This window comes from Bos indicus x Bos taurus, chromosome X (assembly GCF_003369695.1).
Source record: "Bos indicus x Bos taurus breed Angus x Brahman F1 hybrid chromosome X, Bos_hybrid_MaternalHap_v2.0, whole genome shotgun sequence".
NCBI classification, from domain to species: Eukaryota; Metazoa; Chordata; class Mammalia; order Artiodactyla; family Bovidae; genus Bos; species Bos indicus x Bos taurus.
In genome coordinates this window covers 108268897-108292444 of record NC_040105.1, presented here as the reverse complement: position 1 = coordinate 108292444, position 23548 = coordinate 108268897, and the positions used below count along the sequence as shown (strand labels likewise).

Genomic DNA, 23548 nt, shown 5'->3' with positions numbered 1-23548 from the left:
ACCTGCGTCAATAGTGACAAAAGCACGCCACCAAGGGCTGGGGCGGAAGTGGGTTTATTCTGGGTCCGCCCACTGAGCCACCCAGGGTGCTGGTGGCGCCAAGCAGATCTGAAGAGTGGGCCTAAACAGTCCTGGGGACAGCCTAGGCCTCCACGGCCCGACCGTTAATGACACGGATATGGCGGATGATGTCCTGGATGGCTTCCGACGTGGTGCCCTGGCCCCCGATGTCTGGGGTGTGCATCTGCAGGAGACGGGCAAACTTGGGCACACACCAGGATCCGGCCAATCCCTGAGCCCTGGCCTGCAGGCAGCCCAGGGCTGCCCACTACACTCTGTGGCCTGCAGGAGCTGGAAGGGCCACCAGGGGGGCCGCAGTACCAGCTAAGGCCAAGAAGGCCCAGCCAACCTGGTGTCACCCTCCTCATGGTGGCGCTAGGTCACCATTTCCAGCCCCTTGGGCGTCCTATCAGCTCAACCTGGGAGAGGGGTGGGGGTTGGGGGGCCTCACGTTTTCATTGTCCATGGATGCCAGGACGGCCTTGCGGATGGAGGTGGCATAGGAGTGCAGCCTGAGGAAGAAGAACAGAATTCAGTCCTCTGGGCCTCGTTCGCAGTCTGGGGGCTGATGGCCGGGCATTGAGAAGCCACTTACTTGAGGTGGTCGAGCATCATGCAACTTGCCAGCAGTGTAGCTGTGGGGTTGGCAATGTTCTTATTGGCAATACTCTTCCCTGTGTTCCTTGTAGCCTGGAAGAGGCGACATGAAAAAGGAGGGGGCTGGTGAATGTAAGAATGTTGAGGGTATCCTGCATTGGTGTGAACTGTCCAGAACAGGCAAATCCAGAGACTGAGCAGATGAGATTGGTGCGAGGGGCTGGGGGGAAGGGAAAGAGAATGCTGGCCACAATTACCAGATTTTTTTTTTTTTTTGGTAAGAAGTGGATTCATTCAGATTCAGAGAGAAGCATGCTCTACAGAGTGGGCCATCGCAGAGGGCAAGGGCCTACAAAATTTCTCTCTATGGTGATGAAAATGTTCTAGAATTAGTGGGGATGTTTGCAAAATTTTGAATATTCTAGAAACCACTAAATAATTTACTTTCAATGACTGAACTAGAAAGTGTATGAGCTATAGTTTTTTGCCGACCTTTGTTGACAAAAGTCCATCTAGTCAAAGCTATGGTTTTTCCAGTAGTAACGTATGTGGACTTCCCTTGTGGCTCAGATGGTAGAGAGTCTGTCTGCAATGCTGGAGACCAGGGTTCAATCCCTGGGTTGGAAAGATGAAGATCCCCTGGAGAAGGAAACGGCAACCCACTCCAGTGTACTTGCCCAGAGGATCCCGTGGACAGAAGAGCTACACTCCATGGGGTCGCAAGGAGTTGGACACTGACTGAGCAACTCCACTTTCACTTTCAAGTATGGGTGTGAGAGTTGGACCATAAAGCAAGCTGAGTGCCAAAGAATTGATGCTTTTGAACTGTGGTGTTGGAGAAGACTCTTAAGAGTCCCCTGGACTGCAAGGAGGTCAAACCAGTCAATCCTAAAGGAAATCAGTCCTGAATATTCAGTGGAAGGACTGATGTTGAAGCTGAAGCTCCAATACTTTGGCCACATGATGGGAAAAACTGAGTCCTTGGGAAAGACCTTGATGCTGGGGAAGATTTAAGGTGGGAGGAGAAGGGGACGACAGAGGATGAGATGGTTGGATGGCATCACCGACTCAATGGACATGAGTTTGAGCAAGCTCTAGGAATTGGTGATGGACAGGGAGGACTAGCATGATTGCAGTCCATGGGGTGGCAAAGGGTCAGACACGACTGAGCAACTGAACTGACTGAGCCCTAGTTCACAAAGGCCCATGACCTTGGCATCGCTGGTGGCACTCACCGTCTCAAACACGGCATACACATGGCCATAGTTGGCCCCAGCCACAAGGCCGGGGCCCCCAACTAGCCCAGCACAGACGTTGTTGACGATGTTGCCATAGAGATTGGGCATCACCATGACATCAAACTGCTGGGGCCGGGACACCAGCTGTGGGGTGGGGAGCAGCAGTCAGGAGTTGGAGCACCAGCAGGCCCATGCACCCAGGGCAGGGGCCCATGCAGCATGGCAGCCCAACTACCTGCATGGTGGTGTTGTCCACAATCATATTCTCAAAGGTGATCTGGGGGTAGCGGGCTGCCACTTCCCTGCAGCACTGGAGGAAAAGCCCATCGCCCAGTTTCCTAGGGTGATGCAGGACACCAGCTTGGCCACGGCCACCACCCACCAGAGGGACGGTATTCACCAACACCACAGAACCACCAGTCCCATTTGCAGAGTGGGAAGAACCCCGTTCCACCTCCCCCCGATGTGTGCACTGAGAGCAGGCCTGGGCCCTGGCGCAGAGGGGCAGCGTTGGGGACGTACATGATGTTGGCCTTGTGCACGGCTGTCACTTTCTTGCGCCCGCTCTCCTGGGCCAGTTGGAAGGCGTACTCAGCAATACGCAGGGACTTGGCCTTGGTGATGATCTTCAGGCTCTCCACCACGCCCGCCACACTCTGGGAAGGCGAGGAGGGACAGGAGACTCATATCCTGTCGGAGCCTGCCCTCTGGCATGAGGTTCTGTCCAGGCATGGCCTTCCTGACTACCGGCCTAGCCAGGTGCCCCCTGCGCCCCACTCACCTCGTGTTCCAGGCTGCTGTACTCGCCCTCTGTGTTCTCCCGGACAATGAGGATATCAATGTCCCGATGCCGGGTCACCACACCTGGCAGGCTCTTACAGTGGATGACGTTGGCATAGAGGTCCAGGCTGGTGCTGCAGGTGTACCAAATCAGATCAGCCGGCCGCGGCCACCACCATCCCCACCCAGCACCCACGCTGCGCCCTTGGCTCTCACCGAAGGATGTTGTTTCGCGATTTGTGGGATGGGGGCAGGTTGTGGTTTGTTTCAATGTTGCCTGCAGGACAGAAACAAGACCAGCAGGCTGGAGAAGGGCCCAGGCTCCAGTGTACTCCCGCATTTGAGCTGGTGGGAGCAGGGCTTCACAGAACACCCTAGCGCACTTGCAGTCGAAGTGCCATGAGGGCGGATGGATGTGTGCGTCTGAGTGTTGAGTTCACTGATGGCTTCCTGGCACATAACAGACGCTCGATAAATACTAAATGAAGGAAGGGATGAAAACAGCTGGCAGCTAGCCAGAAGGTCTTGCGAGACCCTGGGTGAGGCTTGGCAAGGCCAGGGTCCAGCTGCAAGGGCAGCTTGGCCAGGGTTCGTGCCAGGCCTTGTGTCAAGGTGCCACAAGAGCTCCAGCTCAGGGGCAGGCAAGAGTTGCCTGTAAAAGACCACGCCTTCACCTTGGCTGGAACCAGGGCACCCAGAGGGCCAGCTGCCCCTGAGAGAAGGCAGTCAGAGAATGCCAAGTTGAGGGGGCCCTTCTCAGGTCCCCACGGGGCTACCTCGGGCACCCTATCATTGGCATGTCAGCCCCTCCAGGCGACAGCCAGGGCCTGCATCTCTACCTTTGTCTCGGCTCACTCACTGCTCCTACAGAGCAGGTGATGGGCTCAAGTGTGCAGAATGAGTGATGGAAAGTTTAAGGAGCTGGACCCAACTGAGGAACACTCAGCGAGGGTCAAGCTCCCAGCTGTAACTTCCACAGCTGTGCCAACTAGAGCCAAGGCCACCAGTGGGGGCTTAAACCTGCATCGGTGTGACACCCAGCGTGTGAAGGAAGACTCTGAGAGCCACAGCTGACTCCAGCAAAGAGGGCGGCCCCAGGCGGGAGGGAGCCCACGCCTAGACAGGCTCCCACAGCAGCTAGTGACACCGAGACCACCGAGGTGCAGCACCCATGGGCGCCCAAGGACAAGGGTCAGCTCACAAGGGAGTCTCACCCTTCAGGGCTACGCGGTTCCGACGGATGGCCATGATGGCATTGCGGATGTCCTCCTCGTCCGCGGTGGAGCTCACGTGCACCTCTTCAAAGTCCACAGGCACACATGCATGCCTGGGGCAGAGTGGGATCAGGACGGTGATCCCAGGCCCCGAGCACAGGGCACAGAGGTCTCTCCTCTGCTGTTGCCCACTCTGCCTGGGCTCTGGCCAAGGGGAGACTGAGCCTAGCTGTGCCAGCTGATGGGGGTGCCCTGACACTCCAAGAAGGCATGAGTCGCTCGGGTTCTGCCCTCCCCCTCACCCGGCTCAGCCTGTCAGGAGGGCAGGCACCAGGACAAGGGGCTGCCCACCACTGGCTCGCTACCCTCATGGTGCCCCGTTCTCAGGGTCCCCCTCTATACCTGAACACTGACTTGACGTGCAGCATGAGCTCTGGCCCAATGCCATCTCCCGGGATCATGGTCACCGTGTGCCGCCCACCATACTTCGCCGACGGGGGCTGGAAGGGAGGGGGGAGGGGGCAGGCCTTCAGTTCCCTTCCTCCCTCGAGTCCTGACTCAGTGGGCCAGCCAATTGGGAGGTGCCAACTCAGGGTACCCCAACCATATGCCCTGCCCCACCCACAGTGCAGCGCTGCTCGTGGGGGGTTGCAGTCCCCCCAAGTCAGGAGGGCAACCACAGAAGCAGGTCCCACCTCCGCCTGGAACTGGGTCAACCCCAAAGCCACTAAAAGCCCCCAACCTGACAAACAGGCAGGCGGGAAGGATACTCACAATTGTTTGTTGCTAGAGGCGGGGACAGGAAGGAAGAAGACACAGATCAGCCGAGGTTAGAAGAACAAGGCAGGGCCCAGGGAACCAGGCTTTGCCCCCAGGGTTCAGGGGAGGAGGAGAGGAGAGGAGGGAAGGAGGAGAGGTGGAGATTGCGCCTCAGGGGACACATGGAGGGAACAGAGCCAAGAGGCGTGGCACACACATGTGCCCACACACACACCCCTCTACACCCCAGGTGCCCACAAACCCATCCACATGCACCTGCACACACACTCTTCTGCACACACGTACAGACGGACACGTGCCTGTATGCACTAGGGCAGGTTACTTACTGAGAAGCTCCTCCGGGGGGCCTCGTGGGAACCTAGAACCTGGCAGAGAGAACCCAGATGCCAGTGGTTGTTGTCAAGTTGGCCAGGGTCAGCCGAGCTCCTGGCAGGGGAGGTGGGCACCCCCACCATGCCCAGATAGGCCCTGTGGCTCTGGAGCTTCCGCTGTCCAAAGACATTTACAGAAATGTTGACGCTTCCCTCCCCGCCTTTTGCTGTTTCTGAGTTTTCTCAGCCAATTTTTCCTGCTCAGTGCGGTCTGTTGAGTGAGCAGAAATTGGCACACTCAACACAGTACAAAAGGGAAACCATAATAGCAAACCACAAGGCTACCACGACCGTGATGCATGTCATTTTTTTCCATCACGTCTCCTTACTACAAAAGCAGCATACAATCAGAACATGGCGACGATCCGGATCATGGAAACCAGAGGGGAAAAGATAGCACCCAGCCCTCTGCCCAGCCAAAGATTAGCCCTACTGGCCACATGGGGAATAGCCCTCTAGGATCAGAAGAAGAGCAGATGCTCATCCTTAATTAAGGCCTTTATAAAGGTTTGCAAAGATGCTTCGTGGCCTGCGTGGATGACAGATGTCCCCAACCCCCCCACTTGCAACGGCCACACGTGGTCATGTCGGTGCCATGCCTGAGAGCTTCAGAGCAACAGCCACTTGAGTCAAATGGGACAGGTGCTCAGAGGGACCCATCTGGAGTCCCCACACTCACCTGGAGGAAGAAGCCCAGGTCCCAGCTCCTGCCACAGGGGGCTACAGGCTCACACTTTCCTCTCTGGGGAGCCCCACCTGTGTGCCGCTCAATGCAAAGAGGCGGGGACTGAGCCACAGTCCCTCCTTCTCACTCAGGGATGCCCTGCCACTTGCCTGCTGGGGGAGCAGCAGAGGATGCCAGCCAATGATAGTCACTGTGGCCATTTCCCAAAGAGCCTTGCCTTCCTGCTAGGAGTCTAGAAAGCTCAGGCAGAGGCTGACCACCCCATGTGGGTCTCTCCGGCTGGTTTTCACAAGGTACCCACTTGCACAAAGCTCTGCAGGTATAGGAGTTAGGAAGGGGGTGATGAACAGGACAAGATGCTCCTTGGGTTTCTACTGATCCGCGGAGCCCCCGGATCAGGAGCCAGATGCATGCTTGGGGTTTTTCTGTTTGCCTTCTAGCAACTGTCAGTATCTAGATTCATCTCTCTATAGGCTCTCGACACAAACTTGCACATGGTGGCTTAGACTGCCCTTCCTCCAGGAAGCCTTCCCGATGCCCTAAGGCTGCTGAGCTGCTGGTCCCCTTGGGCTGCAAAGCCCTACTCGTTCCCTTCCTCCCAATCCCCATCTCCCTAGGTTATGGCTGCCTCACTCCTTCTCCAACCCTTAAGCCCCAGAGTGGACGCGGTGTCTGTCTGATCTCCTACTATCACCCCAGGACCCAGAAGAATGCCTGGTCCAGAGCTGGGACACGAAACACATTTCTTGACTGAACTGAACACATCAAAAGATGAAGAAAGATATGGCAGGTTCTGAGACTAGGGAGACCTCAGTCCAAAGCCTCCATCCACTACTCCTGGTGGCAAACAGCTTAACCTTGCTAAGCTTCTTTCCCTTACCTGAAATCCATGGAACAGAGGTGCCTACTTTATCTGACCACTGGAAGCATTAAGTGAAAAGAGGTATGCAAGCTGTTCAGTCCCGAGCTGAGGGATGAGGGCTCCCCTTCACCTCAGCAGCCCCTCAGGCCAGTGTGCAAGGCTGGTGACCAATGAGGAGATGCTGGGCTGGCCCCTATGGCTGCCAGCTAATTCCTCCTGGGTTCCAGCTCTCTGAGGCCCACAGGCACGGGGCAGGTGACCTGGCCACGATGGTGAGCCACCACTCACACCGTGCCTGGCTCTATTTCAGTGCAAGAACCCCCCACCAGACCGTGGGTCCCATGACTACCACCAGGGCTGAACCTCTCCCTCATCTGGTCCCAATGCTACATGTTCCATCCAGCTTTGGCCAAAGACCCAGAGAGCTCTCGGGATAGCAACTTCCCTGACCTTGCTCTGGACAGACTCAGGCCCCTTCCTTCAGAGAGTTACAAAGATTCTGTGAACCTATCCATCAAAGGACCCCAGGACAAGGCAAGATGTGATACATGCATTGGTCTCCAGCTTGTTCATCAAGCAGGAAGGTGGACTGTTACCCTCGTCCTTTCAGAGTACCACAGAAAGCACTCCAGAATGGTATGTGATTCAACCAAAGGGCTCCTGTGCTGCACACCTTAGTGAAGTTTCTCTCTTCAGTATGTTTCTGTTGGATCAAGTACCAATGGTGTCTGCATGTTTTCCCACAAGGTCCCACTAACTGGGACCAAAGATCTGGGCTTCATCTCTAAAGGTTCCCATACCCAAGACAACCAGTCTGGGGCAAGGCATTCCCCAGCTAGCAGCCTTTCAGTCTCCTCATTCCCGGCCCAATATGAACACAAGCACACACACAGGTGAAGTCAGCAAGGAGACAAATGTCCCCATCAGGATCCTGCAAGAGCCTAGCGGCCAGGAACCTTTAGAAAGCCTCTCGCCAGCAAGTGGGAGAAGTCAGCACTTAACACAGAATTTAATAAGGCAGAAGCTGCGACAGGCCAGCCTTCCCAAAGGCTCAGAGCGGGGAAGCATGCCAGGAGATGTGACCGCAAGGAGTGTCAGCAAAGTCACTGAGTTCTGGAAGGTCAGAGGTGGGTGGATTCTTTGACAGCGAGGGGAAACTGGAGCCCAGAGAGAGAGGTCAGACCTCTCATCCCTTCGGGCCAGTCCCGACTTGATGACGCTTAGGACTTCCCACCCACCTAGGGACTACACTATCCTCATGGAAGTGTGTCACGAGAGGAATCAGACCCGAACAAGCAAGATCCTAAACAGAGAACGATGGAAGCAAAGTCCTCGCGGCCTCCCGACCCGCCGCCAGCTTCAGGAATCCTAGCTCCTTCCCATTCCCAGCGCCTGCAGGGTGGGAAAGCCCCTGGGGCACCGAAAAATCAGACTGGCCACCTCCACTGGGAGAGGTGGCAAAGCGGTTCATAAGAGGGAAATCCGAGGAGGACGGGCGGCCGGGAACGGATTCCCAGGAGCACAGGAGCAAGGCGGGCCGGACACGCGACCGCCTCACAAGGGTTCCCACAAGGACACTGGGAAGTGACACTGCCCCCCGCTCGCCGGGAACTCCCCCGCCACCACATGCAGACTCCTGGAGCGCCAGACCAGGGTCAACTTAAGCTAACCCCTTCACTGACAGCGGAGGTGGCCAATCAACCCCGGGCCGCGACACGCTCCCCTCCCCGTGAGGCCCGCAGCCAATCGGGCTCCAGAACGGTCCGAGCGCGGCGGCGGCCCGCCTAACCCCGCCGAGTTGCTAACAGCTCTTAGTGAGTGCGGCGGATGTCCCCGTGGGCCGCTCCTCCCTCTCACCTCCCAAGGACGCCAGAGGAGGGCCGGCCTGAGCGCTGCCTTCACAGCGCCGCCCGCGGCCGTCGCCACCTTCAGCGCCATGACAGAACGTGAAGACAGCCGCAGGTTCCGACACGCAGCTGCCGCTCTCGCGAGACTCGGCGGAGCGCGACGTCTCGGGAGGGGGCGTGGTCCCGGCAGTACGCACGCACACGGCCGCGCCGGTTTCCCACGCCTTTTTCCGGCGCCGGAGGCGCCGCCGCCGCCATCTTTGGGGGGCGGTCGGCTGGGCGCCTGGTCCGGGGAGGAGACACGTCAGTACCGCCGGCGACGTCAGAGGCCCGCCCAGCCCGCCGGCGCCCGATTGGCTGCGGCGGCCGCTGACGCGTCGCGCTTCCTCGTCTACTCCTCGTGTTCAGGCTAACCACTCTCTTTTTCCCTTGGCAGAGAACAGGCGATGGCGGCGCTGGCATCTCTCGGCGCCCTGGCGCTACTGCTGCTGTCCGGTCTCTCCTGCTGCTCAGGTAGCGGCCTGGCCGGAGTTCTTTTCTGGCGAGCCTCTCACCCACGACTGGTGGTGCGTCGGGGGAGGACGGGTGCGGGCAGAGCGGGGGTCTGGGCCTTCTCCCTCTGAGAGGCAGGTGGTCTCTGGTCGCGGCGGCCGAGGCCACCATGCTCTCGTGCACCACACACGTTCACCCAGCAGCTGAGCTGCTGGAAGAAACAGCCTGATCTGTGCCCCGTCTGCTCCAGTGAGGAAGACTCCCAGAGCCTTTCTGTGCGCCTGGCCCCAGCTCCAGCAGGGAAAGTGACACTCGTCCCTGCCGCCACTCCTAGAGCCCCCGATCTGGGCGGGGAGGGGAGTGGACAGGAGCAAAGCTCTGCAGTGTAGGGCGATCGGAGCGAAAAACTGAGCCGGTGGAGAGGAACCATCTGACCCGATGTGGGGTCAGGCCTCCCTAGGAATGGGGCTCCGAGTGAAGCGAGGAAGCAGAGACGGTCCAGGCAGAAGGGCCCAGAGTGCAGACGAGTTAGAAGGGACCTGAAGAGGGAAAGATGAGTGTCTGGATCAGACGCTTGGTTTGTGTCCCCTAAGGCCTTGTTGGATCCGTATAGGGTTTTTCAGCAGAGTCAGATGGCTTCACATTCTTGAGAGGTTGTTAACAGTGGCCCGGCTGAGTTCTGACTGACACTGGAGTCCAGAAGTGGGTTTAGCAGGAGGTCCTTCCAGGAGCCCACAATGGGCCTGGGGGCCTGGACTGGGTTAGGACCACTTTGAGCACTTTATCTGCCCTACTTCAGGCCAGCACCCCTGATGGCCTGGAGTGTTTCACCAGCCTCAGTGGCCACCCAACCCACACCCTGGTCACTGGCTCCTCAGGAACTCCCCATGCTGTAGGCAGTGATGCCTGGAAAGGACAAACCTGACCGTGAAACTGTGCTTTCCCGCGTCTGGAGGAAGGTCAAACTTGGCAAAGTGTGGAAGCATCTGGGGAACGTGGCTCCTGAGAACCACTTCCCACCGACATTCCCAGGCATCTTCCTCCCACTGGTTCAGTCCCAAGCCTCAGCCTAAGTCATGGCCCTGCCCTGACACCGCGTTAGAGCAGCTGGTGCCTGGTGAAACCTTTCCTTCCCTGTGGCCTCTAGCAGTGTGGAGATGGTGAGGGTGTGTTCTTTCTCTCAGGGCAGCAGGAGGACAAGTTGTGCGTCTGGACCCAGATCGCCCATTTCCTTTCCTCCGGAACTGCTGGGGCCAGTCTTGGCTTTCTGTCAACTGTCTGGGGCAGAGACCCTTCATGTGGGAAGCCCGCATAAGCTTTTGTGCTTTTATGTCTGCAGAGCACGTCTTCAGTCAACTAGCTAGGGCCTTGCAGCTCTGAATTGAGGTCAGCCTAGCCCTGGGCTTTTGGGGTATTCCAGGGCAGGCTGTATCCCTAAACCATTGCGTGGCTTTTCTGTCTGTAGGTCCAGGTACAGAGTTGAGTTGTGCAGTGAATTCACACAGTGCACTTCCCACCCCCCAACATGCTCACCTGTTCTTTTGCCCTGACATCGAGGTTCCACACACACAGTCTTCCCATCCCCCTTTCTCTGCCTTCCTTAAAGGCTACCCCACCCCTCTTGTCCCCTGCACTTCTGATTGGTCATTTGGATCCGTCTCCCAGACTCCACCTGGCAGGGTCCAAAGGGCCCATTGTGTCTTTAGTGGATGAGCTCTGGGAAGTGGGGTAGGGTGGTCCCTTCTGCCCTGCAACTCAGTGAGCGAAAGCCAGGCCTTATCCCTCCCTCTCTGCCTCCTCCCTGCAGCAGAGGCCTGTGTGGAGCCCCAGATCACCCCTTCCTACTATACCACCTCGGATGCTGTCATTTCTACTGAGACTGTCTTCATCGTGGAGATCTCCTTGACTTGCAAGAACAGGGTCCAGGTGAGGCAGCAGGGCTTCAGCCAAGAGGGCAAAGGCTCAGAGGTGGGCAGGGAGCCTGAGCCTTTGGGTCCTCAGTAGCACCAGGTGAGCCCAGACCCAGGGCTCCACGAGGACAGAGCGAGCATCAGGGTTTCGCTGCCCAGCTGAAGGCGAGAACAGGGCACAGGTGACTAAAGAACATCCAGCTCACCGGCCAGGTCTACTTTTCCCCCACGCAGCAGTGTAGGCAGACACTTTGCTGGGTCTGGAAAGCATGCTCATGGGAAGAGAGAGAGCCAGGCTCAGCCCCAGGGCTCCTGTATCCCCTTTCTGGTTGCTCTTGGCTGAAACGTGTGTCTACATGGGCATTTGGTGACTTAAAAACTGAGCAGCCCTGGCCTGGGTCCCTGCAACCTGAAGGCCCAAAGAAAGATGGAAGTTGGGCTTTCTTAGGTACCACCTTCTTTAGGCAGCTCCTTGGGTGCCCCTGATCCCAGTACTCACTTCCAGACTCAAGAGAAGAAAAGAGAACACTTCAGTCATCTCACCCCTGTTCACCTAACAGGCTTGCTGGGGATTAGGGAGGCCAGGCCAGCGGGGAGGTGTGGTCCCCAAGGAGCAAGACCAACATGGAGAGACTGGCCCCCATGGTTCTCACTTGGTGCCCCTACCAGACCCAGCACAGTCCCTGACTCTGCCTGGCAACCTGCTTACCCTAGGCGTGGGCATAGCGGAACCTCACAGACAGCACAAGAAGGGAGAAGGTGACTCTCTTTTTATCCCCTCCCCCCAGAACATGGCTCTCTATGCTGACGTCAGTGGAAAACAATTTCCTGTCACCCGGGGCCAGGACGTGGGACGTTACCAGGTAAGGGAGGCTGTGGCCGTCACTTTAGGGGGAGGCCACCTGCTCGCAGGTGCAGCCTGAAGCCCTGGGCGGCTTGGCCAGCTGAGCTGAGGTCCTTGGACTCTGTGCGCTGGTAGCAGCAGCACGCCCATCATATCCACCCCTTGCCAAACGCACCCCACCCAGGTGTCCTGGAGCCTAGATCACAAGAGCGCCCATGCGGGCACCTATGAGGTCCGGTTCTTTGATGAGGAGTCCTATAGCCTCTTGAGGAAGGTGAGTGTCCCCAAAGCCCCCCAGGCCTGTTGGAGGGAGGGTGCAGCCCACAGCCACAGCTTTCTCTCCCCTGCAATCCCCATCCCCCTTCCCAACTCAGAGCAGGATGGATGGGTAGCCACCTTCCTGCCTGACCGCCCACCCCAGCTAGCCCCATGCCTTTCCTTTGCCCACCTCTCTTCTCCCACAACTCTGGGCAGGGTTCTGCCTCAACCTGCCCACCCGGCAGAGCCCCCTGACCCCAGCACCTCCCTCACAGGCTCAGAGAAACAATGAGGACGTTTCTGTCATCCCACCTCTATTCACAGTCAGCGTAGACCATCGGGTAAGCTGGAGGAGGGGACTGGCTCAGCCCAGGGGAAGGGGTGGGGCACATGGCCAGCCTCACCTTTGAGGGGGCACTGGGGGCTTCGCCAAGGTGGGTGGCGTGTCTTTGTGCCCCCTGGAGTGGCTGGCCCCCTCCCCCGTCTAAGGAGACCATGGTTCTCCTTTCTTGCAGGGTACCTGGAACGGGCCCTGGGTCTCCACTGAAGTCCTGGCCGCAGCCATCGGACTAGTGATCTACTACCTTGCCTTCAGCGCCAAGAGCCACATCCAGGCCTGAGGGTGGTGCCCGCCCCCACCCTTGCTTCTTTGAATAAAGAGCTATTGGCTATCCTGAGCACTGGAGCTGGGTCACGCACATGGGCAGAGCTGGGTGCCCAGCATCCATCCACCCGAGCAGACGGCACAGGTCTGGAGGTCCTCTCCTCCTCATGTGTGTCTGCTTCATTCCTTGGCTGTCACTACCACTCCGTTCTTAGCCCTCAGATGGTTTTTGGGACTGAATGCTCAGTGCCCAGCATCTCTCAGGGTTGCCTTCATGGTTTCCCTCCCACCCGTCTTCTGGAAGAGTGTGGCCTTGTCTGCCTGCCCTCACCCAGCCTGCCTGGGCCCACCTAGGGAAGGGCCTTCTGACCACCTGCCACTGTGAGGGCAGGGTCCCAGGGACAGTGGTGTGGGAAGCTTGCCTGGAACTCAGGGGTTAGTAGCATATGCAGGCGCAGCCCTTCTGGCCTTTGGAAGGGTTCCTGGGCTTTGGAACTCGGGGCACAAGCCACACCCCAGTACTTTGTGTTTTTCCTGGGGGGTGTTGCAGGCACCCCTATGGAGCTGATGCTGTTGAATCGAGTTCCAGTAGCTCTCTGGGGGATAGTCCTTGCAGGCTCTCTGCTCCAGCCAGTTACCCCCAGGATGCTCCTGTCTCATGACATCAGGTGGGGCCCAGAGAAAGGCAGAGACAGACCCCCGCCCCCGCCCAAGCTTCTGAGGAGCCCACTGTCAGCCCTTTCCAGCCTGGCCTTGCACCTTGCTTCCTAGCAACCCCTCCCCGCCCCACCAGCACCTGGCAGGCATTCCTGTGCAGGCTCCATGCTCCGAGTCAACCCACAGCCGTCCCTCCAGTCCAGTTTCCCTCCTGCCACGGGTGGGTGAGGGGGGAATGCCTAGGGTCCTTCCCCACTGCACACGTTTGCTCACCTGTGACCTGGCTGCTTCCTGGGCATCAGTGAGAGATTGTTTTGGGATCAGCCAGCAAAGCACCTGGCGCCCATCACCTGTTACCAGAGAGAATGAATAACAAGCCTCCAGGGAGGCTGCACCAAAAGGGAAAGTGAAAGTGAAGTCGCTCAGCCATGTCCGACTCTTTGCCACCCCGTGGACTGTAGCCTACCAGGCTTCTCCATCCATGGAGTTTTCCAGGCAAGAATACTGGAGTGGGTTGCCATTTCCTTCTCCAGGAGATCTTCCCAACCCAGGGATTGAACCCGGGTCTCCCTCATTGTAGGCAGAGGCTTTATCGTCTGAGCCACCAGGGTAGACTCAAAACCTACCTGAGCAGGTAGGGGATCTCCTGTGGGCTCTGTCCTTGGGAGCATGGAGGGACTTGTTTGGGAACCTTCTTAGGACTCTGGGATCCCAGCTGCTCCTTGCCCCCACCCTCAGGTGGGCAGGGGGTGACTGGCAGGAATAGGGAGGTTCCAGGTCACAGCTGAGTGCCCCTAAGACCTGAAGGGGCGAGGGCACCCTGGCTGAGGGGCTTTCTGTATTCCACATAGGTGCTTGCTAGTTGAGCACTGCTCCTAAAAACGCACAGTAGCAGTTGGCCACGCTGGGGCTCTTTAAGATGCAGGCTCCATCACCACTCTGCCGGGAGAGGGTGAGACCCAAATGTGAAGTTGCTGGTCCAGGGCATTGTGATGACACATCTGCCAGAGCCAATGAGAGCTAAGCTCTCACATGGGGACCCAAGGTTACAGGCCTGTCCTAGACCCCATCCCAGGAGCCCTGGGCATCTGGCACCCCACCTCAGAGCAAGAATGAGGTGCCTCTAGAGCCATCAAAGTAAGTGCCCTTGGTCACCTGCTCTAGCCAGTTTTCTGTGACAGGTTGGGCCGTGGGCACCCCATTCTTGCAGGGACGTGTATGGAGTGTCCCCTCTCGAGGACACTCGTGTCCCAAGAGTTGCCATGCCTAGCCCCCAGCTCCAGAGGCCTAGGATGTCAGCTGTTTGCCCTTTTCAGGAAGAAACCACTGCTGTTCCATGTGCCATGCTGGGTCTTCCCTCCCAGCTGTTCATTCAGCAGGGCACTCCACTTCTATGGGCTGATTTCTTGCTCACACCAATCTTGGCAAATTAGAGGAAGTCTATTGCTCTTCCAAGAAAATGTTTAAATGTATCCCCACCCACTTAAGGTGCTGGCAGTGTCCTGTCCTGTTCAGGACACCAAGCTGAAGGGCTGGCCACACACATGGTCCCTGGAATTGCTAGACTTAGCAGGGTTCCTGGCACTGAGCAGGACTGCTGTGCTGTATGGAGTCTCTGGGAGTTCCCACCAGCCCAGGTCAAAAGACACATCTCATGAGTGCTAGCCGTTGCCTTCCAGAAGACCACAGCCCACTGCCCTGTAAGGCTCTCCCTGAACCACTTCTCTAGGACCTGACCAGAGCTAGAGTGTTGGCCTCAGGTGCATGCCAGCACCAGGCCATTGCCAGTCCTGAGTCCAGTCTCTGCCTCGCTTCCTGCACCTGGGTACCATCCCTGTGACCGAGCCAGACCTTGGAAATGATCCTGGCGCTCTGTCCCTCCTCCTCCCGGCATTCTGGAGGCTGACTGCAGGACACTTCCCTGTTTCTCAGCTTCCCCGTGACCCACCAAGCCCCAAACCAGCCCCCAGTGCTGAAGAATGAATACCAGGAGACCAGGAGTCACCCTCAAAAGGCAGCTTGCTTTATTCTCACGACACTGGCAGGGGGCAAGGATGGGTAGCCTGTCTGCCTCCCATCTGAGGCCCTCTGAACTGCGGAAGGGTCCTGAGACCAGCTCTTACTGACACACAGGTCCCTGAGGGGGGCCCCCGTCCACACTGGCAAAGTGAGGTGCAAGGGCATCTGCTCCCCAGTCCACCCAGCTGGCAGCACCTGCCTGTCGCTCAGTGCCAGGGTGCTCCCTAGCTCCATATGGGTCTCATCACCAGGATCTTCTGCTGCAACTCAGGGGACTTGGCTTCTGGACCCCTCCTGCCACTCAGGAGAGAAGGCAAGCTCCAGGGGTGTCTGACATAGCCTGGGCTCGCTGATGTCTTGGATGGAGACTGCCCCTTACGTCCCAACGGCCACCAGGGAAGGAGGTGACCTCCAGGGTGAGCATGGCAAGCCACACCTACACTCCCTGTCCCCACACCTCGGAGGGGAGGCCCCCTGCAAAGCTGCTTCCCCTTCTTTCCTTCATCTCCCCACCTTCCCTCCCACCCCCAAACCGCCCCCCGCCCATCCCTTCTTCCCCCCACCCCCTCCTTCCCAGCCATCACTTGGGGATTCCACCTTGGTCAGGCTGCCTGAAGGAGCTGCCAAGCTCCAGAGCAGGTCCACAAAACAAAAGAAACAAACCAAAACAATTAGCAAGCACAGAAAAGGGAAAGAGCCACAAAAAATCAGGGTTGCCTCTGTCTACAAATAATGGACATTCTCTTGTGCTTAGGACAGTCTTTCTTTGCCTCTCCTTTTCAGTAGACTTCCCTGTCCCCAAGTAGCCACTCTAGAGGGAAGTACATGTGTGTGTACATACATGTGCCTGGGTTCAGGTCACACACACACACACACACACACACACACACACCCTACGGCTGAAGGGAGGCAGATACATGTCTGTCCCCAGGCCAACTGTGGATGTGGTCACTCTCCCTGAGGAGAAGGAAGTTGCTGATGAGGAGAGGCATCCCTTCTCTGCGGGGGCTTCTGTCTGGGTAGCAAAGTCCCACGCTCACACACAGACACAGGCTAGATGCTAAGCGAGGGCAGGAGATGGGGATCTGGCCAGGTCACTGGACCCGCGCCCTGGAGCACAGAGGGTGCTCACACGGTGGTGACCGAGAGCAGAGGGTTGTAGACCCGCTTGCCGTCGGCCGAACGTGTGCCATGGGCCAGCATCTCCTGGATGGTGATCCAGTTGTCCAGGATCTTCTTGTTTCGCTTCTTCATGGTCTTGCGGTGGCTCAGGGCGATGATGTTGAGCTCGGCCTTGCTGTCTCCGTTCTGCTGCTCCCGAAGGCACTCCAGCCGGCTCTGCATCATGAACTCGCGCCGCTTCCGCTGCTCCCGGGCCCGGATCAGGTGCTGCTTCCGCTCTTCCTTGCTCCAGTAGCGGCCCATCTTCATCTCACTCACCGCATCATCATCGGTGGTCATGCCACTGCGCTCCTCGCGGATCTTCAGGGCCCGGGCTTTCAGGAGGCGGTCGCGCACGGGTCGCTTGGCCACGTAGCGGGTCCCATCGCTGCGCACTTTGACCTTCCACTCCATGCGGGGTGCTTCAGGGCCCACAGCCGCGGCCCCTCCACCCACCCGGGGGCCAGCGGCCACACTCAAGGGGCCGGGGCCCAGGTCTTCGAGGCCGCGTGGGGCGGCCAGCTGCAGGCAGCTGTGATAGTGCTCGCCCTCCTGGCCTGGGCCGCGGTGGTGCCGCGACAGGTAGGGGCTGCCTTCAGGGCCCACGTGCTCCAGGGCCACCCCTGTCTTGGGTCCGTGGCGGACCCGCTCTTCAGCCGAGTGCTGTCTCCGGCCCACATCGGGATCCCGGGAGAGGGATCGGAACTTGGCGGGGCTCCCCGGGGGAGGGGGGGCAGTGGCCTTGGGCTGGGCGGCGCCAGGGGCTCCCGTGGGGGTCCGGTTGAGGTTGGAGTTGCCCGCCGCTGCTGCCACCCGCCGCAGGGGGCTCTCAGGCAGGGGCTCGGCCAGCAGTGGGGTGCTGCGGCAGCTCTCGCCTGTGTTGTAGGCGCTGGTGCTGTCCTTGTCTGACTTCTCGGGCAGCTCAGAAATGTCAGACAGCTCGTGCTTCTTGGGCTCGCTGGCCGCCAAGTCGTACAGGCTCTCCTCCTCCAGCAGCCAGGCCTTCATGCAGCGCTCCCGCAGCTGCTGCATCTTCTGTGCCCGCAGGATGTTGCGGCACTTGAACTCCAGGTGCCGCAGCTCCTCCTCCAGCACGGCCAGCTCATGGCCCGCGCTCTCATTGCGGTTGACATCCAGAGCGCCGTGGCTGGCCGCAGCCCGGGGGAAGGGCAAGCCCAGTGGGTTGCCATTCTCCAGGTGACACTTGATCTCCAGGAGCTCACGGTAGCGCTCATACTCCTCGTCCGTGAGGCCTGGCACATCACCGCCGCCCAGCCCCGCGCCCTCGGCCAGCAGGGAGTCCATGCTGAAGTGGAAGTCACGGCTCTGTAGGGCGTCCCCTTGCAGGCCGAACTTGCGCAAGGGCCCAGGCGTGTTGGCAGTGCTCAGGGGCTCGTCCCCCAGCAGGTCGTGCTCGGAGCTCTCCTCGTTGCGGGTGCTCTCGTCTGTCCGGCCCACCCCACTGTCCAGCTCCTGGCTGTTGTGCAGGCCTGGGCCCGCCTCGGGGGCCCCTTTTTCCTCTTCGTGTCCAAGCTGGGGCGGCAAGAGGAGTCCTGCTCAGTGGGGGCCCCATCGGGTGGGAGGGCGGGGTTGGGGGGGATGTCGCCAGGGGGTGGGAATTACAAGGGCTTCTTTTGGGTCTGCTGCATCTCCTACAGCCCCCCCAAACCCCTCCTCATTCTGCCCTCCAGCACCCGGTTCCCCACCCGCACCCCCCCTTCCTCACCTGCTGGGCTGGGGGGGATTTCAGCTTCCTCACCCGCAGGTCATCCTCATTCTCAGAGCCAAAGTCATCCAGGAAGTCGTCCCGGTCGCTGTCCTTCCAGCGCTTTGCCAGCTGCAGAGACAGGCCTGTGCTGTCCCTGTGGCCTCAAGGACCACCCCAGAGCACCCCCCTTTCATCAGAGCCCAGAGAGGGCAATGGGCCCTGGAATCGCACCCCCCTGCCCCCCATCGGTGCCAGAAAGCCCAAGCCCTAACCCAGGGTCGGGGGCCCAGGACACCTGAGTGGGCACACACCCACCTGGCTCTCGGGCCGGGCCACCAGCAAGGAGATGTTGGTGTTCTCCTCCTGACTCAGGATGGCCACCGCTTCCTCTCGGTTCTGGACATCCATGCCGTTTATCTGCAGCAGGCCAGAGACCATCAGCGGAGATCCTGGGGCTGGCTTGGGGGCAGGGCCCAGTTGAGCTACAGGGGTCCCCCTCCCCTGGAGCTGCAAAGCAAGCACCCTGGGCCAGGATGGGCTTTTGGAGTGTGGCAAGATGGAGGCAAGTGGAAGATGCCATGGATGGAGACCACCTGGCCCACCCAAGAGCACGTGTGCTCAGAGACACACGTGGAGTGGGAGACCTGCTCATGTCGGGGGCACGGAGGGACAGGCTAGCAAGGGGCCTGCCATGCCAGCAGATCCCATGAGCACACAGGAGCCGGGGGCATGGTTGTGCAGCAGGGAGGTAAGTCCTAGCCCTGGTTTCAGGTACGGGGGTAGGGGGTTGCCCAGCCTCAGGCTAGGCTCTGAGTGGGAGAGAGCCTGTTCCCCAAGCTCACCTGGATGATACGGTCTCCCTCACGGATCCGGCCATCTTTGGCTGCGATGCTGTTGGGATTCACCTGCAAGGCACGGGCATCAATGGGGCCTCGGCCCCCTCCACTAAGGTGCCCGTTTGGTAGGAAGGGGCAGTCTTGCCTCAGGGCAGCCCCACAAGCGAACAGGGGGCTGACTTTCTGAGTGCAGCAGACAGGTGAGGAGAAGGACCCCTGTGATTGCTGGGAAGGGCTCTTCCACTACAAGCCCGGGTCCTGTGGGGAGGACCAGCTGACTGCACACACACACACGGAAGCCATGGGCTGCCCTGGCCTCGCTGACCGGCAACCTCCCTGTGGTGCTAAGTGGGCTCCTTCTGAGCAGCCTTAGAGCCTCGGGGTGCCCTGGCCCCTCCTGGGTGCTGCTGCACAGGGAGGCTGCTGCACAGGGAGGCTGCATGGAGCCCTCAAGAAGACCCCTGCCCCCTCCCAGCTTCATACCTCTCCCACATAGATGCCCAGGTCCTCCTCCTCATCTGTGCGGTAGCAGACCATCAGGCCCAGCTTGTCCCGGTGGCTGCTTTTATACAGCTCTACCTCCTGCCGTGGGGGATGAAGAAACAGACAATGAGAAACTGCGGGGGGGTCGGGGGGGTGGGAGGGGGCAGCCTCGGCTCAGCCCTGACCCCAGGACTGTGTCACATCAGCCGAGCTCCCAAGGCTCTCTCTTACCATCCCAAACGGCACACAGGTCCCGTGGTCTCCCCTACCCCAGGAAACACCCAGGACACACACACAGAGGACACACGGGACTCATGGGATAGACACAGGCGCAAGACACAGACTCAGCAACACAAACCAAGTGAGGGATCTCACGCGTGCCCTCCCCGACTCAGCCCAACTTGGCCCTTGGGCCCGAGTAAAAAGCCACGCACAGGACAGGACCGTGAGGTCTGGCCACCTGGGGGCAGTGGGAGCCAGGCCTGAGCTGGGCGGCCAACAGCTATCCCAGGGCTGGCCACCCGTCTCACCTCGTACTCCAGCTCATCCATCCGGTCTGCCTCCTGCGGGCCGCCCTCCATGAACTCCGCTGGGTCATAATACTCATGACTGATGGGGGGGCTGCCCAGGAGAAGTGGGGCATCAGGTGGCAGCCCAGCTACCTCTTCCATACCCCTCCTGCGCTACACGCACCCAGGCAGAGACCAGGAATATATCTTGAACAGGATTGTGAGGTCGTCCGCACCGAGGACCCAGGCGTGCCTAAGCTCTCCTCACCCTGCCCTGGACCATTCCTGTCCTGACCACCAGCTCAATGCCTCTCACCATGCCAGTCAGCAGGGGCCCCTCCCAGCTGGCACTGGACCCACTCACGCAGTGCCCCCAGGAGTTATTCAGGCCCTGGAGGATGGCTGGGCAGCGGAGCAGGACCTAGTCTCCATCCAGAGGCAGCCCTCCTGGCCCCGAGGCTAACCTGGCCACTGCCAGCCCTTGGTCTGCCTCTCTGCAGAGGAGGGGATCACGGGACCACCTCCCTGCTGCCCGGGAGACTCTAGCGAAACGAGTCAGCGCTCACACGGTCATGAGCCATCAGGCCTGGAGGAGAGGCCCTTCTTCCGAGTGGGCAAAAGAAGAAAGTCAAAGGGATGGAAGAAGCTGAAAGCAGGAAGAGGAATGGAACAGACAAAGATGCAAGAAGATTTGAGGGGTGATGCTGGCAGAGGAGAAGAGAGAATGGAGGAGGAATAGCTGAGGACCCCAACCTTCCGGCAGCAAGGTCCCAGGACGGTCCTCCTGTGGCCCTGGGGGTAGATACAATGGGAAGCTTGCGTGTCAGACCCCCTGGGCCCAAAACCAGCTGGCCTCCAGCCAGAGGCTAGAAGCCCAGAGATTCCTGAGCCCGGGGGTGTGACAGTCAGTTCTGCAGGCCAAGGAGCCTGCTTTCTGCCATAGAGGGCACCCACTCGGGGTTTCCCCGCCATGCCCAGAGCTGCAACAACATAGCAGCTCTGGGTAGCCTGGGATGGCCGCCCCAGGTGGCATGCCTTCTCTGGAGGCAGGGCCCGGGGCCCTCCTAAGGGCGACTCACAGCTCAGATGGGACGAACGGCTCCAGGATGACCATGGGCGGGGTGGGTGGGCGCAGCTTGCCCAGTGCCATGATATGCTCGAAGGTGATGTCCGTCTGAGTGCCACTGTCCACCAGCTGCAGGTCGTGGCAGGAGCCATCCCCCCGGAGGCGGGGACTGCGTCTCAGCACCTGGATCACCAGGGGCTCCTTGGAGGCACGCAGGGCCTCCAGAGTCTGCTCCTGAGACAGCTTGGAGAGCTCCTTCCCGTTCACCTGTGGCAGAGACACGCCCCGGTGAGGACGCGCCAGGGCCCTGCTGACCCTGGCCCCCTCCGCCACCACATTGAGCCATCTGGGGATGGCAGGGCCACACCTCGAGGGCTGGGGGGCCTCGCCTAGAGCCCTGCTGGGCCACCCTCCTCCTCCTTCGAGCATCCGAGTTGGGAGGGAGAGCTTGACTGCCTTCTGCCAATGGAAGTCAGTCCACGAACAGGTTCAGATGCAAGGGCCATGAAGAGCAAAAAGGCTCGAAGGACTGGATCTCCATCCTCAAGGCAGCCAAGGCTTGCCACAGAGAAAAGGATGCCACACACCCGAGCCCAAGAGAGGGGTTGAGGAAGTGGCCCTGATAAGACCACAGTGTTCCCAGTCTTCAATTGTGACAGTGCTCCCCCAAGCTGGGCGTCTCCAGGAATGAGGGTTTTCACCAAGATGGCCAGTATAGTTACAAAATCGTGGTTTCGGGGCTGTCAAGAACAGCCCAGCCCCTGAGTATCGTTCCAGGAAAGTACAGAGTCCTAAAGACCCTTGGACAGCCGGTGGCTCCTCTGAGTCATGGAACCCAGATAGTCATCTTGTGGCTACCTGGATATGTCCTTTGTAGACAGCAATTTCAGGAAATTCTTTCCTCTCTCCCCAATTTTTCCATAGTCAGGAAAGATTTTTTAATCAGGTTTGTCTAATTATCAAATAAAGAGTTTTACTGTAGAACATTTGAGAAAGACTTAATCCTAAAGAAGAAAACAGAAATCACCCACAATCTCAAGGATGTAAAAGCTGTGACTGTTGGCATATCTCCTCCTTGGTCATTTCCCACTTTGTGACTGCAGGCAGCCTATTCATGGACCATCCACTCTGTGTTGGTTTGGTCTCTACTGTCTATCACTAGTGGTTCTCAATCAGAAAGAAGGTTGCAGAGACACCTTTTTTTGTACATTCTGTACCTATTATCTATGTATGTCTTTGTATAATCTAGGTGGTGATAGAGAACATTTCCAGAAGTGGAATTATTGGATCAAAGAGTATCAAGGAAACAGATATTAGTTGTAGAATGTTATCAGCACAGCCCTAGAGGATCAAGAGAGCCAGGGAGGTTGCAGTTATAAACAGAGGAGGGAAGGGAGGTGCGTGGGAGAAAAGGACCAGCTGCTATGTACATGAGGGGGTGTGTAAAGGCAGGTCTGGCTAAGGCTGGGGGCCAAGGGAATGGGCAGACTGGCCTTGAAGCCCTTAGCAGAGCCAAAAGGGTCAAGGAATGTTTGAGGCATCCGTTAACGCACATCCAGTATCGACCTTTCAATGGTACAAGCGTACAGCTAAATGAATTATCTTAAAAACAAAGGCCATGAATCCTCCAAACTTATGGTTTTCTAACTACTACATTTTCCAGTTATATGGCCCCTTAGGGTTCCTTTAGTCTAGTGTGTCTGGAAGGACACGCCACAGGATGGTGGGTGGCTGTGCGTCTCTTCCCAACCCAGTGATCGGTGACGCCGGGGTGGTGGTCGTGGTGGGAATATTCACACCACAGAAATCGACAAACACTCCCAACCAGGGTTTTTCAGAACATTAACTGATGCCCCATTGCCCTTAAGTCCAGAAGGGGACGTGTGGAGCTGCTGCAGTCAGAATTTTCAGAAGGAGGCATATTTCACATTTTCATGGTGTGCAGTGGGATGCTCAGGTGACGCTGAGAAACACAGGGATGTACTTCTCCCTGGAAACGGTAGCCAGCCACAGCTTTGCTATGGAAACGGCCCAGGCAATGGGAGGGGAGAGCTGGGTGGGCTGGGATGTCAAGAGAGGGATGGGCACACACACGTAGATCCAGGCCACCCCTGTGATAACCCTGCAGCCATCCGATCCTTGACCCATGTGGTACCAGGCAGAAGCAGAGCTCTGGGTGCAGAGGCTTAGAATTCCGGGGCTGCTCCTGCCACAAGCGCCTGGGGCGCCTTCAACCTCCTCTCCTCCTCAGCCATCCCGTTGAGCCCCCAGAGCTAATAAGGGGCAGGAACAGGGCAGGACATGAGTGCCTCCCAGGGAGGGTGAGGGCTACCAACAAGATGGCGACATTCAGGGCAAGGATCAAAGAAGTATTCTGCACTTCTCATGCTTCCTCATCCTTCAGCCATGAAGAAGAGAAAGACATGTGTGCACGGGCCAAGCCACCATTCAAATGTCCCTGCTCCTGTCTGGACAGGTGTGAACCAAAGCCAGCCCATCAGAGTCCCCCACAAGGTAAGATCACAGTCTACACCCGCCAGAGGCACGCCCCACCTCCTTGGCTGGCT

General features: G+C 58.6%; 3 protein-coding genes across 7 annotated transcripts in view; 1 reads left to right on the top strand and 2 right to left on the bottom strand.

Annotated features, from left to right (window-relative positions):
- Positions 1–38: 38 nt before the first annotated feature.
- Positions 39–8591, bottom strand: IDH3G (isocitrate dehydrogenase 3 (NAD(+)) gamma). Of its 2 annotated transcripts, XM_027535508.1 has the most exons (13): positions 8445–8588; positions 4996–5034; positions 4664–4675; positions 4292–4389; positions 3890–4002; positions 2892–2952; positions 2677–2809; positions 2418–2551; positions 2131–2233; positions 1893–2039; positions 656–750; positions 512–572; positions 39–244 (listed from the first exon to the last, which is right to left on the bottom strand). In XM_027535508.1, the coding sequence occupies exons 1-13, from the start codon at positions 8523–8525 to the stop codon at positions 143–145; spliced, it is 1179 nt and encodes a 392-aa protein (XP_027391309.1). In that variant the 5' UTR covers positions 8526–8588; the 3' UTR covers positions 39–142. The 2 variants fall into 2 exon arrangements, with proteins under 2 accessions (XP_027391309.1, XP_027391310.1); XM_027535509.1 differs by lacking the exon at positions 4664–4675 and having other exon boundaries at positions 8445–8591.
- A 151-nt stretch (positions 8592–8742) lies between these two features.
- Positions 8743–12615, top strand: SSR4 (signal sequence receptor subunit 4). Of its 2 annotated transcripts, none has more exons than XM_027535510.1 (6): positions 8743–8947; positions 10734–10852; positions 11625–11699; positions 11865–11954; positions 12214–12279; positions 12454–12615. In XM_027535510.1, exons 1-6 carry the CDS (start codon positions 8881–8883, stop codon positions 12556–12558), a joined length of 522 nt encoding a protein of 173 aa, XP_027391311.1. In that variant the 5' UTR covers positions 8743–8880; the 3' UTR covers positions 12559–12615. The 2 variants fall into 2 exon arrangements, with proteins under 2 accessions (XP_027391311.1, XP_027391312.1); XM_027535511.1 differs by having other exon boundaries at positions 8830–8947; positions 10737–10852.
- A 2585-nt stretch (positions 12616–15200) lies between these two features.
- Positions 15201–23548, bottom strand: part of PDZD4 (PDZ domain containing 4) — a 28023-nt gene continuing 19675 nt past the window's right edge. Inside the window, exons 2-8 of one of the 3 annotated variants that reach the window (XM_027534261.1) lie at positions 20995–21248; positions 19937–20027; positions 19407–19505; positions 18930–18992; positions 18403–18504; positions 18139–18216; positions 15201–17912 (exon numbers count right to left, since the gene is read on the bottom strand). In XM_027534261.1, the coding sequence (XP_027390062.1) occupies positions 16347–17912; positions 18139–18216; positions 18403–18504; positions 18930–18992; positions 19407–19505; positions 19937–20027; positions 20995–21248 (2253 nt within the window). In that variant the 3' untranslated portion in view covers positions 15201–16346. Of the gene's footprint in view, positions 17913–18105; positions 18217–18402; positions 18505–18929; positions 18993–19406; positions 19506–19936; positions 20028–20994; positions 21249–23548 lie in introns of all 3 variants that reach the window. The other 2 variants (XM_027534259.1, XM_027534262.1) reach the window with 2 other exon arrangements.

Bases quoted from the DNA above. Each gene is read 5' to 3' on its own strand.
- IDH3G (XM_027535508.1), bottom strand. From the start codon at position 8,525: ATGGCGCTGAAGGTGGCGACGGCCGCGGGCGGCGCTGTGAAGGCAGCG. The intron at 573-655 runs GTAAGTGGCTTC...CTTCTTCCTCAG, and splicing joins ATGATGCTCGACCACCTCAA to GCTGCACTCCTATGCCACCT. The intron at 245-511 runs GTGAGGCCCCCC...CGTCTCCTGCAG, and splicing joins CATCCATGGACAATGAAAAC to ATGCACACCCCAGACATCGG.
- SSR4 (XM_027535510.1), top strand. From the start codon at position 8,881: ATGGCGGCGCTGGCATCTCTCGGCGCCCTGGCGCTACTGCTGCTGTCC. The intron at 11,955-12,213 runs GTGAGTGTCCCC...CCTCCCTCACAG, and splicing joins CCTATAGCCTCTTGAGGAAG to GCTCAGAGAAACAATGAGGA. The intron at 12,280-12,453 runs GTAAGCTGGAGG...CCTTTCTTGCAG, and splicing joins CAGTCAGCGTAGACCATCGG to GGTACCTGGAACGGGCCCTG.